The sequence below is a fragment of the Pyrus communis genome, chromosome 10 (genome assembly GCF_963583255.1).
Source record: "Pyrus communis chromosome 10, drPyrComm1.1, whole genome shotgun sequence".
NCBI lineage: Eukaryota > Viridiplantae > Streptophyta > Magnoliopsida > Rosales > Rosaceae > Pyrus > Pyrus communis.
In genome coordinates, this window is record NC_084812.1 from 23,609,774 (window position 1) to 23,622,933 (window position 13,160).

The 13,160-nt window shown below is 40.3% G+C and overlaps 1 protein-coding gene across 1 annotated transcript; it reads left to right on the top strand.

Annotated features, from left to right (window-relative positions):
* Positions 1–954: 954 nt before the first annotated feature.
* On the top strand, positions 955–3,789 carry LOC137748027 (uncharacterized). Its single transcript, XM_068488131.1, has 2 exons — positions 955–1,867; positions 2,093–3,789. The coding sequence occupies exons 1-2, from the start codon at positions 955–957 to the stop codon at positions 3,787–3,789; spliced, it is 2,610 nt and encodes an 869-aa protein (XP_068344232.1).
* Positions 3,790–13,160: the final 9,371 nt, after the last annotated feature.

Consider the following 13,160-nt stretch of genomic DNA (forward strand, 5'->3'; position numbering starts at 1 on the left):
ATTGTGCTCCGCCAGAGTAGGACCTAGCTTTCACGTGATCGTTCACCTCCTGCACCGTATGCTCACCTTGGATCCAAGGCACACCAGCCTGTTGTACATACCACTTTACGTGGTTCTAACTCGTAGGTGACTTGCGATACATCGCATAGCCTTCACATGATCGTAGCACTGAACGTATTTATATACACCAACCTGTCGTACAGACCACTATAGGTGGTTTCGACTCGTATGCAGGATAGTGGTTGAGGAGCTATAGTTTCAGCCGTGCAGGTCACTTTAGGTGACTCCAGCTGACGTACTGATATTATCGACATATTATGAATTATGTTATCTCACCTGCTTGATGTTTATATTATTTGTTTGGATATTCTGACACAACATATTCTGGCATGGCATATTTGAGCTTTATCATTTTTAGCATGATTTGATATATGAGTACGTATAATATTTTCTGGGAAGTATACGGGTTTTACAGAGATGGGTTATTACTTGATATTGAAATGGTTTAGAAAACTTTGTTTTTGCCCACTCATGTTTTCTGTTTTACGCCCCTTCAGGTTTTAGGTAGCGAGGACGTGGGTGACGAAATAGGCATCAAGGCATTTCTGACAGAGCACCCTCAATGTAGGATTTTCTAGTTATCACTTGTGTAGTGTTTGTTTATTCTGGACTGCACCTAGGATACTTGAACTTCTGCTTTGCATTTTTCCTTCTGTGTTTATCACTAGCACTCACTGATCTTTTTATTGTAAATTATCTTGTTGACTTTATTTTTCTCATATTTTCACTCTTTTACTTCCGCATTGAGCACTTGGTTTTGTCACCCTCACGTGACGGCCAACATATTTCAAAATTTTTGATCAGGGGCGTGTCAGATTAGTATCAGAGCCTAGGTTTGGCAGTCCTGCATTATTGTGAGTATTCTAATTATTTTTGGTGTTTTCTGTCAGAACTATGTCGCATCGTCGAGAACCACGTTGCTCAGCTGAGCCTAGTTTCCCCGATATAGCTCAGTTGGGGGAAGATATAGCTCATGCGATTCAGTTTACACTCCGCCCTCCTCAGAGGACTCTTCTAAAGACCATGTATAATCTAAAGCTGGATAAGTTTGAGGGTCATGAAGGATATGAGAGAGTTGAGCGGTGGCTTGAGCATATTGAAAAGACTTTTCTAGTGTTGCAAAGTCAAGGGAATCTTTCTTTTGAAAGGTGGGTAGAGACGACTTCATGGTTCTTAAGTAAAGAATCGGCATCCTGGTGGGGACAGGAGGTTCGTCATTTGACCCCAGAGGAAGCTGCGGATTGGGAAGTGTTTAAATGGTTGTTTCGGAAAAGGTTTGTTCCTCCTGAGTATATTGATTGCAAGAAGCAAGAATTTACTGATTTGAAGCAGGGGAAGTTGACGGTGAATGAGTACTACAGAAGATTCACTGATTTGTCCTGTTATCAACCGAAAGTTGCTGTTAATCCGGTTGAAATGCTTCGTCATTTCAGATTGGGTACTAAGAAGAAGTGGTGTTCTATGACGACCACTACTCTTTACGATACTTATAAGGAGTTCTACGAGATTTTGTTGAGGATTGAGGATTCTGAGAATATGCCTAGTGAAAGTGAAGAAGAAGAGAATGATGGTAATCAAAAGAAAGATGATAGAGGTAAAGATCAAGCATTTCAAGGACCTCGGAAGACTCAGAGTTTTAAAAGAAGCGAGGCTAGCTCTAGTTCGTCCAGTGGAGACATGAGTTTTACGGGCCAACGTAGAGGTGGTAGGTTCACCGGAGGCCCACGTTTTCAAAGGCAGCAAGATGCTGGCGGTTCTGGTGGTTCAGGAGCTCCGTTTTGTCAGAAATGTAACAGCCAGCACTTTGGTAAGTGTAAGCAGTCGAGGATGTTTTACTTGTGGATAGGTTGGACATCGGGCAGCAAATTGTCCACAGGGTCAGCAGAGGCCCCAAATGCCTTTTTTACCACCACCAATTCCTAGTCAGCATGCTCCAACGCCAAGCGGTTATGGTTAGATAGGTCGTGGGGGTACTTACCATTACCAATGAGATGTTGCTACTTATTCAGCAGTGACGTACTCGTATCCTTAGGATCCGTATTATCCGAGCGGCTACCAGAGCGGATATTAGTAGTACCCTGGATGGTATGCCTCATATCCTCCTTATCCAGCCAGCGGATTGTAGTGGTATTCGGAGTACAGCCTCAGCAAAGGGAGGTTGCTTCTAGTAGCACAGGGTCTTCAAGACAGACTAGTCAGGGTCGTAGTACACCTGGACGTAGTGGTCAGTCGAGTAGAGGTCGAGGTGGTTGGCAGCAGCCTCAAGGCCGTATTCATAACCTCACAGTGCAAGATGCCCAGAAGAACCCAGATTTGATCATGAGTACGTTAAATATCCTTGGTCATTTTGCTAGAATGTTGATTGATTGTGGTGTTATCCATTCAGTTATTTCTCATACATTTGCTCAATTGGCACAACCTAATCCCACACCTCTCGAGTTAGAGTTAGAGTTTTCGATGCCTAGAGGAGAGACGTGTCAGATGGGCTGGATGTACCCAGGGTGCCCAGTGTTTGTGGAGGATAAGGTTATGCCAGCAAACCTCATTTCGTTGGATATTGTTGAGTTCGATGTCATTTTGGGTACTAATTGGCTACACTTTAATCGAGCCAATATTGATTGTTACGAGAAGAAAGTTACATTTCATCGCCCGGGGCTACTTATGGTTATGTTTGTTAGAGAGTGTAGTGGCCTGAGACACGACATTATTTCGGCAGTGAGAGCCAAGAAGTTGCCACAAAAGGGTTGTCAGGGATATCTGGCACATGTTGTACTAAATGATAACGCTTCTAGTCGTGTGGAGAACATTAGAGTGGTCAAGCATTTTCCCGACGTGTTTCCGGATGACTTATCGGGATTGCCGACGGATCGTGATGTAGAGTTCGCTATCGACTTATTGCCAGGTATAGACCCTATACCCTTGACTCCCTATCGGATGGCTCTTGCTGAGTTGAGAGAGTTGAAAATTCAGTTGCAGGAGTTATTAAATAAAGGTTTTACACAACCTAGTACTTTGCCTTGTGGAGCTCCAGTCTTATTCGTGCGAAAGAAGGATGGTACCTTAAGGCTATGTATAGACTACCGGCAGCTGAACCGGGTGACGATTAAGAACCGTTATTCGTTGCCACATATCGACGATTTGTTTGATTACCTACATGGAGCTTGCGTTTTTTCGCAGATTGATTCAAGGTCTGGCTACTATCAGCTAAAGATTAAGAGTGAGCATGTCCCTAAGATGGCGTTTAGAACTCGATATGGTCATTATGAGTTTTTAATGATGTCGTTCGGGTTAACTAACGCACATGCTGCTTTTATGGATTTGATGAACTGGGTATTTAAGCAGTACCTGGACAGGTTTGTCATTGTTTTTATTGATAACATTTTGATTTATTCCAAATCCAAAGCAGATCATGTGAGACATCTTACTTTAGTGTTGAAGAAATTGAGGGAGCATTGGTTATACGCTAAATTCAGTAAATGTCAGTTTTGGTTAGATCAAGTAGCATTCTTGGGACATGTTATCTCAGCTCAAGGTATTCAGGTGGATTCCCGGAAAATAGTAGCGGTGGAAAATTGGGAACAGCCACAAACTGTCTCTGAGGTACGGAGTTTCATTGGTCTGGCAGGCTATTATAGACGGTTTGTTCAGGATTTTTCCGTTATTGGGTTACCACTTACGAGGCTAACCAGGAAGAACGTTAGATTCGAGGGGGACGATAGTTGCAAGTAGAGTTTTCAACAATTGAAGTACTGTTTCACTCACGCATCGGTGTTGGCACTTCCCGATGATAGTGGTAACTTTGAGATCTACAGCGATGTGTTGTTGAATAGTTTGGGTTGCGTACTAATGCAACACGATAGGGTTATCGCTTATGCTTCGAGATAATTGAAGTCTCATGAGATGAATTATCCTACTCACGATCTTGGGTTGGCGGCGATCGTGTTTGCACTGAAGATTTGGAGACACTATCTTTATGGTGAGAGATGTAGAATCTTCACAGATCACAAGAGTCTCCAGTACATGTTTACTCAACGAGATTTGAACCTTCGCCAGCGGAGGTGGATAGAGCTACTAAGTGATTACGACTGCACAATCGAGTATCATCCGAGACGTGCAAATGTGGTGGCTGATGCACTTAGTCGGAAATCTTAAGGCAGAATTGATGCTTTTTACGCCAGCCGTGTTCCTCTTCTTGCTGATTTAAGATCGACTGGAGTGAAGTTAGAAGTGGAAGCTCGAGAGGAAGCCTTACTTGCTCACTTTCAAGTTAGGCCAATTTTGATCGATCGTATTGTGACATCCCATATCGCCCAATGGAGTGATCCTTAAATGTATATTCTCATCCCTACCTAGCACGAGACCTTTTGGGAGCTCACTGCTTCGGGTTCCATAGAAACTCTGAAGTTAAGCGAGAAGAGGGCTAGAGCAATTCCATGATGGGTGACCCACTGGGAAGTTGCTCATGAGTTCCCAAAAATAAAATCGTGAGGGAAGGGCAAGCCCAAAACGGACAATATCGTGCTACAGTGGTGGAGAGGGCTCAGGAAGTGATCCACCCTGGGCCGGGATGTGACAATTTGGTATCAGAGCCTAACTCTGGTTGCGTGTGTGCCGACGAGGACGTCGGGCCCCTAAGGGGGTGGATTGTGACATCTTACATGGCCCAAAGGAGTGATCTTTATATGTATATTCTCATCCATACCTAGCACGAGGCCTTTTGGGAACTCACTAGCTTCGGGTTCCATCGGAACTTCGAAGTTAAGCGAGAAAAGGGCTTGAGCAATCCCATGATAGGTGACTTACTGGGAAGTTGCTCGTGAGTTCCCAAAAACAAAACCGTGAGGGAATGGTAAGCTCAAAGCGGACAACATCGTGCTACGGTGGTGGAAAGGGCCCGGGAAGTGGTCCTTCCCGGGTCGGGATGTGACAATTTGGTATCAGAGCCTAACTTTGGTCGCGTGTGTGCCGACGAGGACGTTGAGCCTCTAAGGGGGGTGGATTGTGACATCCCACATCACCCAGGGGAGTGATCCTTATATGTATATTCCCATCTCTACCTAGCACGAGACCTTTTGGGAGTTCACTAGCTTCGGGTTCTATGGGAACTCCGAAGTTAAGCAAGTAGCGCGCGAGAGCACTCCCAGAATAGGTGACCCATCGGGAAGTTCTCGTGTGAGTTCCTAGAAACAAAACCGTGAGGGCGTGGTCGGGGCCTAAAGCAGACAATATCGTGCCACGGTGGTGGAGCGAGCCCGGGAAGTGATTCGCCCCGGGTCGGGATGTGACACGTATACTCAAGGCACAGATGGATGATGATGAAACTTAAAAGTTGATTCGGCTAAGAAATGAGGGGAAAAAGAAAGACCTTCGGATTCAAGAATCAGATGACATGTTCATGCTAGAAGGTATAATGTTTGTATCGAACAACGCATAGTTAAAGAGGGATATTTTGGATGAGGCACACGTATCGGCATATGCTATGCATCCGGGGAACACTAAAATGTATCATACCATACGATCATTTTATTATTGGCCAGGTATGAAAAGAGAGATTGCTGAGTATGTTAGCAGATGTATTGTATGCCAACAGGTTAAAGCCGAAAGAATGAAGTCGTTTGGGCGGATGCAGCCGCTTCCCATTCCACAGTGGAAATGGGAAAATATTACCATGGATTTCGTGTATAAGCTTCCCCGTACACGGAATGGTTATGATAGCGTTTAGGTAGTGGTTGATCGGCTCACCAAGTCCGCGCATTTTATTCCAGTTCAAGAGAAGTTTTCCCTGAAACAGTTAGCTGAGCTCTTTGTGTCAAAGATTGTTAAGTACCATGGTGTACCAGTCAGCATCATCTCTGATCGAGATCCAAGATTTACTTCTAAATTCTGGACAGAATCCTCAAACAGGCGGGCAATCTGAGAGGGCCATTCAGACACTGGATGATATGCTGAGATCCTCTATTTTGCAGTTTGGCGATGCATGGCATAAACGTCTAGATCTAATGGAGTTTGCCTACAACAACAGTTACCATTCAAGCCTTGGTATGTCACCTTTTGAGGCATTGTATGGTAAATCCTGTCGTATGCCGTTGTGTTGGTCAGAGGTAGGCGAAAGAATTTTGGAGGGCCCAGAGATAGTGGATGAGACTACCCAAAATATTCAAGTAATCAAGTCTAACCTGAAAGCGGCCCAGGATCGTCAGAAGAGCTTAGCGGACAGACATGCCATTAATCGGACTAATAAAGTAGGTGATTGGGTATTCTTGAAGCTGTTGCCATGGAAAGGTGTTGTACGGTTCGGGAGAAAGGGGAAATTGAGTTCCAGGTATATCGGATCGTATAAGATCACTGAGCGGATCAGCGAAGTAGCTTATAGACTTGAGTTACCTCCAGAGTTATCTCGAGTGCACGATGTAGTTCACGTTTCAATGCTTTGTCACTATGTCTCAAATCCATCATATGTGCTACCTCTGCAGCCGTTGGAAATTAATCCTGATTTGACTTACGGCAAGGAGCTGGTGACTATTCTAGACTGGAAAGATAAGGTTCTGAGGAACAAGACAGTGCGCTTGGTGAAGATTTTGTGGAGGAATCACTTAATGGATGAAGCTACTTAGGAGACGAAGGATCAGATGAGAGATTTGTATCCCTGCTTGTTTTTTTTATTACTAGTGGTTTGTTTTGTTGTGTAATTTCGGGGACGAATTTTTCTTAAGGTAGGTAGGTTGTGACAACCCGTCCTGAATTATTTGTACTGTAAGTGTGAAATGACGATTTTGCCCTTCGTGGTTAATTGCCATTTTAGAGTGTTGTTTAGTTGTTCTTTTTGGTTGTGAACTCATCTAGGACCACACACCCACACACACACACACACCCGTCGAACTTTCTCTCTCCCTTATCTCTCGGACTTTCTTCCATTTTCTTTCTTATCGTACGGACAACTTCCATCCAACCATTTCTGGCACGGATCGTGTTTATTGTTGGTGTTTTTGGACTCATTTCGAGCTCATGAGTCGATTGGTGGTGTTGGTAGAACTTGAAACCCTCGAGAACCCGAAAACCCAGTTTTCATGCACTGTTCATGCACTCGTGATCGCAGAAGTTTCATCGAATTTTGAGGTTATAGGGAGCTTTAGAACCTTCTTATGAAGATTGGGGGAGTAATTTTGAAGTGTTTTGGACGTCGGGAAGCTCGAGTTCATCGAGTTGCAGGTTTGGTCGAATTATCGAGGTTCCTCCATCGAGATTCCGTTGAATTTAAGTCCCAAAAGTGAAACCGACGAAACTTCGAGTTGCAGACGGTGGCGACCGGCTAGGCTCACCTGAGAAGAAGGCAAATATTTCGTCAGCGTTAACGGAATATTCTAACAGTGTCAGGTGAGGACTATCCGAAGAACAAGCGTAACCACGCGAGGCTCGGGGCTTACGACCCTTCTACTTATCAGTGAGTGGACTTTTGTTTTTAGTATATATATGTGTGTGTGTATATATATATATATTATGATTGGTATCCTTCCAGAAATTACGTTGAATGGTTTTATAATTGAAATGTCATGTCGAATATCGTTGGTATTATTATTGTGATTGTGTTGGTTATGTTTTGGTGCCGTGGATGCTCAGGTAAGTCAGGTGAGTATGTTGTTAGTGATAGATGTGATGTTGATGAGATTGAGTTATAGCTTATATTCCTGCACCTCGGTGATTATGCTCTGCCAGAGTAAGGCCTAGCCTTCCCATGATCATTCACCTCTCGCACTGTATGCTCACCTTGGATCCAAGACAGGTGTTAGCCTGTCGTACAGACCACTTTAGGTGGTTTTGACTCGTAGGTGACTTGCGATACATCATACAACCTTCACGTGATCATGGCACTTAGCGTATTTATATACACCAGCCTGTCATACAGACCATTATGGGTGGTTCCGACTCTTGTGCAAGATAGTGGTTGAGGAGCTATAGTTTCAGCCGTACAGGTCACTTTAGGTGACTCCGGCTGACATACTGATATTATCGACATATTATGAATTGTGTTATCTCACCTGCTTGATGTTTATATTATTTGTTTGGATATTCTGACACAGAATATTCTGGCATGGCATATTTGAGCTTTATCGTTTTTAGCATGATTTGATATATGAGTATGTATAATATTTTCTGGAAAGTATACGGGTTTTACAGAGTGGGGTTATTACTTGTTATTGAAATGGTTTGGAAAAATTTGTTTTTGCCCACTCACGTTTTCTGTTTTACGCCCTTCCAGGTTTTAGGTAGCGAGGACGTAGGTGACGAAAAAGGCATCGAGGTATTTATGACAGAGCACCCTCCATGTAGGATTTTCTAGTTATCGCTTGTGTAGTGTTTGTTTATTCTGGACTGCACCTAGGATACTTGAACTTCTACTTTGCATTTTTCCTTTTGTATTTGTCACTAGCACTCACTGATCTTTTTATTGTAAATCATCTTGTCGACTTTATTTTTCTCATATTTTCACTCTTTTACTTCTGCATTGCGCACTTGGCTTCGTCACCCTCACGTGATGGCTAGCACGCTCCAAAATTTTTGATCGGGGTGTGTCAGGGCAGCCCTTAACTTGGCTCCGCCATTGTTTCTACCTTTTGTATTTCAACGTGAATTAAAGAGATATTTTATAGAGACACCCATTGATAAGTTTAAAATGACAAAAGTGTGATAGACTAATGAAACAAAACTTCGTCAAAATAAAAAATGAAATAAAAAATTTTGTCCATTGCAATGAGTTTATTGATTGTCGCCTTGTTCAAAATGTGATATCTTACATTTAGTACCCTTTTCTTTTGATCTCCTTACTTAGAATATTGATGTGCCTTTGGTAGTCTTGACGAATGGCGAAGTCAAGAATTGTTGAATGAAGGAATGAAATTTAAAAGGGTAAAAAGATTTCAAAAAATGAGGACAACTAAATCCTTTTAGATAATAAACAATATTATTTTGTTCATAATTTAACACATAAAAAAATTAATTGTTGCACCAAAGTTTCATGTTATAAAAACATAGCACAATACGCTCATTATCAATAAAATTAAAAACATATCGCTCATTATAAATAATCATGCTATCATTCAATCATTGATCTCCTATTTTATTACGCTATAGTGTTTTCACAATTTTCATAGCAGCAAACGCTCTCTCCACCGAAGTGGTTGCAACCGGTAACACCAAAGCCCAATGTAAGGAATTTATGCACTAACTTGTAGTTTTCACACCTCTTGGTCTTCACCAATTCCTTTGAAAGATCACTAATTCCTTTCAATGATGAAAACTCATTATGCATCTTCATATGATGAATAAAATTGTCAAGTTGAATTGGAAGATTCATGAGGTCCACACAATCAAAATCTTGATGATAAAATTAGGCGAAATGAACCAAAAAAATTCAATTCACCATGTACACAACATCACTCAAGTGGTCATCAATTCAAACATTTATAATTTTTGCAGTGGTCAACAACGCCAAAACAATAGAAACCACTGCATGGGCCTTAAAAACTAAAAACAAACAAATTGAATCAATTCGCACAAAATAAATTGCAGCAAAACAACTCCTGAGCAAGGTTAAATTGTAGAAGGGGACTTTTATCACACCTCGATTCCAAGATACATCCAGAATCGACACATACCGTCACCAAGTACCTGAGGATCTATCATGCTTCGCCTCCGAGACATGACCAAAGACACAAATAAATGGTTCAACAGCGCAATAACTTACCCTTTATTTCATGACTGCATCTAATCTCTTTGTTAAACTGCCTACGTACCTTAAGATGGGATCAAACCATTCATAGTTCACCCTTCATTATACTCGACATTTATCATAGTACATTCTTACAGAAAAGCATAGGATTCCAAAATCACTCAATGGAACTCAATGAGTATGATTGTGACATCCCACATCGCCCAGGAGAATGATCCTTAAATGTATATTCTTATCTCTACCTAGCACGAGGCCTTTTGGGAGCTCACTGGCTTCGGGTTCCGTAGGAACTCCGAAGTTAAGCGAGAAGGTGGCTAGAGCAATCCCATGATGGGTGACCCACTGGGAAGTTGCTCGTGAGTTCCCAAAAACAAAACCGTGAGGGAATGGTAAGCCCAAAGCGGACAATATCGTGCTACGGTGGTGGAGCGGGCCCGGGAAGTGGTCCCACCCTGGGCTGGGATGTGACAATGATTCAGTAGATTCCAAACTACTTTAAGCAACCATTTCACGACCAGGATTGTCATTGGGTCAAACAGCAATTTACCCTTAATACAATATTGAGATTCTGTAGACCCAAGTTTAGTCAAGTTGGCAAGAGTGTGCTCCATCCTTTGCACCGAAATTCGAATAATAAATATAAATTTTTTTTTTTTGTCAAACGATAAATTTTGTTAGATTAGATGTTAGATTAGCACTAACGGGGTTTGAATCCACATCATCATGCAATGACTCAACACATTTCCACCAATATGGTAAATGGTCGAATGCAAATAAAACTTTATAATTATAATTTTCTTTCTCCCTCATCTATCATTAGTTATTTTCATCAAAATTATGTTTCATTCTCATTTTTTCCGTGTCCATCATCTTAATGGTCTGCTCTAGTTTAGACTTTCACCGGATTTGGTAGTTAAGAGTTATAGTCTAAGCTAGTTTGGTGTTTTATTAACAGTATAGGAAGAATCATACATAACTTCCATGGCTACAAAATAATATACACAGGTGTGAAAATTGAAGGAATAATCAAAGCACCATAGCAGTGATGATGAGTTCCATGGGGTAACGAAGCTTTGTGTGGAAAAAAAAAAAAAGGGGTTTAGGAAGCATTAAGAAAAAAGGTGGGACAATAAAAATAAGAGCGGATGAAGACGAAAAGTTTCATTGGAGACAAGTTTCAGAATACGTTTCATTCTCTTATTTCTTTTCAGTCAAATAAGAGCGGATGAACACGAAAAGAAAAGTTCGTAGGAGAGGATGAAGACGAAAAGATAGGAAAGTAAGTGGATTGTTTTTGAAAAAAGATGTTATAAATAGAATGCTTTCGGATTTTTAATTCAAATGTTTTACTTTTTGGAAAAGTTATGCCAAATAAATTATAGACTACATCTCAACCATTAAAAGCGGGCTAATCGAATGGTTCAAACCTCGTGTCAAATGTTGTGTCATAAACGTGGTGTCATGGATCTGCTCTCTATAGATATAAAGAGTGTCACATCCCGATCCAGGGGAGACTACTTCCTGGGTCCGCTCCACCACCGTAGCACGATATTGTCCACTTTGGGCCCCGACCACACCATCACGGTTTTGTTTCTGGGAACTCACACAAGAACTTCCCAATGGGTCACCCATCCTAGGAGTGCTCTCGTATGCTACTCGCTTAACTTCGGAGTTCCCATGGAATCCGAAGCCAGTGAGCTCTCAAAATGCCTCATGCTAGGTAGAGATGGGAATATACATATAAGGATGACTCCTCTGGGCGATGTGGGATGTCACAAAGAGAGGAAGCCTTTAAGGTAAGGGCCCCATTTCTTTTTTTTTATAAAAATAGGGATTAGTTGAGGGGTTCACACCATATTGAACTGTAACGATCTGAACCGTCTATTTTTCAAGTTGTACCTCATAGATCACCCTTGCAAAATATTAGCTAAAAATGAAATATTTAAGACATTTAATTGGGTTAAAAAAAATTAACGAATATTATTATATAAGAAACAATGAAATTTTATTTTGATAATTAAATAGGCAAATAGGTTCAGGTTGAATTGAATTTTTACAAGAATGATCTATAATCAAGATTTACAAAATAAACGGTTCAGATCGTTGAAATTCGATGTGGAGTGGACCTCATACCTAATCCCCGTTTTTTGAAAAAAATGAGAATCCCTTTGCATAAGGGGTATGTATATGTGTGTGTGTAAGATTTGGGGACACATGCTTTAGACATACATTTTTGTAGAATCCACTTTATAATATATTTTAACGATCTAACTGTCTATCTTTTATATCATACCTCAAAGATCATTGTCTACCAAAAATCACCCAAATTCAAAACTATATGACCGTTGAAATAAATTTAGTGTTTCTTAGTTGAACCATATTCATCCATTTTCTTCCATACAAACAAATGTCTTAATGGTTTTGAATGTCTAATTTTTTGTTAGAACCATCTACAAATGACAACGGTTCAAATCTTTAAAATACATTACAAAGTGAGCCCTACAAAATATGTATTAAAATGTATGTCAAAAGTGTGTCTCTAAATCTTAAACCCTATATATATATATATATATATATATATATATATGTTTCGAAAAAAAAAAAAAAAAAAAAAAGAAAAGAAAAGAAAGAAACCCTACATAGATATCTATTATATATAAAGAAGGAAGAAAAGGTAAATAGTGTTTTGATGTCATCCAGCTTCATTTTCGTCATTTTAATAGTATTTTGTAATAATTAAATTTTGTTCGTGTGTGTGTGTGTTTTTTTTTCTTTTATTTTTATAATTAGTACCTCACCATGGGCTAGCAATAATGTGATTTAATTTCTTTATTTTTAAACAAGTTCAAAAAGTCTTAAGATGTGTGTAATGCTAGTTATAAAAAGATCATTCGCACGCGGATAATAATGTAATTAAATTAGTTGTCAAATGATTTTTTTTTTTACATGTTCAAAACATCTTAAGAGGCGTGTAATGCCGGTTATAAAAAAGGTCATTCGCATGCGGATAATAATGTGATTAAATTAGTTGTCAAATGATTGTTTTTTTTTTTAAACAAACGGTATTATCTACACCAAAGGGGAGGGGTGGGCTTAGCCTCATAATGGGCTAGCAATAATGTGATTCAATTAGTTGTTTATAAAATATTATTTTCTCTATTTTTAACACGTTCAAAACATCTTAAGAGGCATGCAATGTCGGTTATAAAAAAAGTCTTTAGCACATGAATAATAATGTGATTAAATTAGTTATCAAATAATTTTTTTTTTTAACAAATGATATTATCTACACTAAGGGGGAGGGGGTGGGCTTAGTCTCACAATAAGTTAGCAATAACGTGATTCAATCAGTTGTTTATTAAATATTATTGTG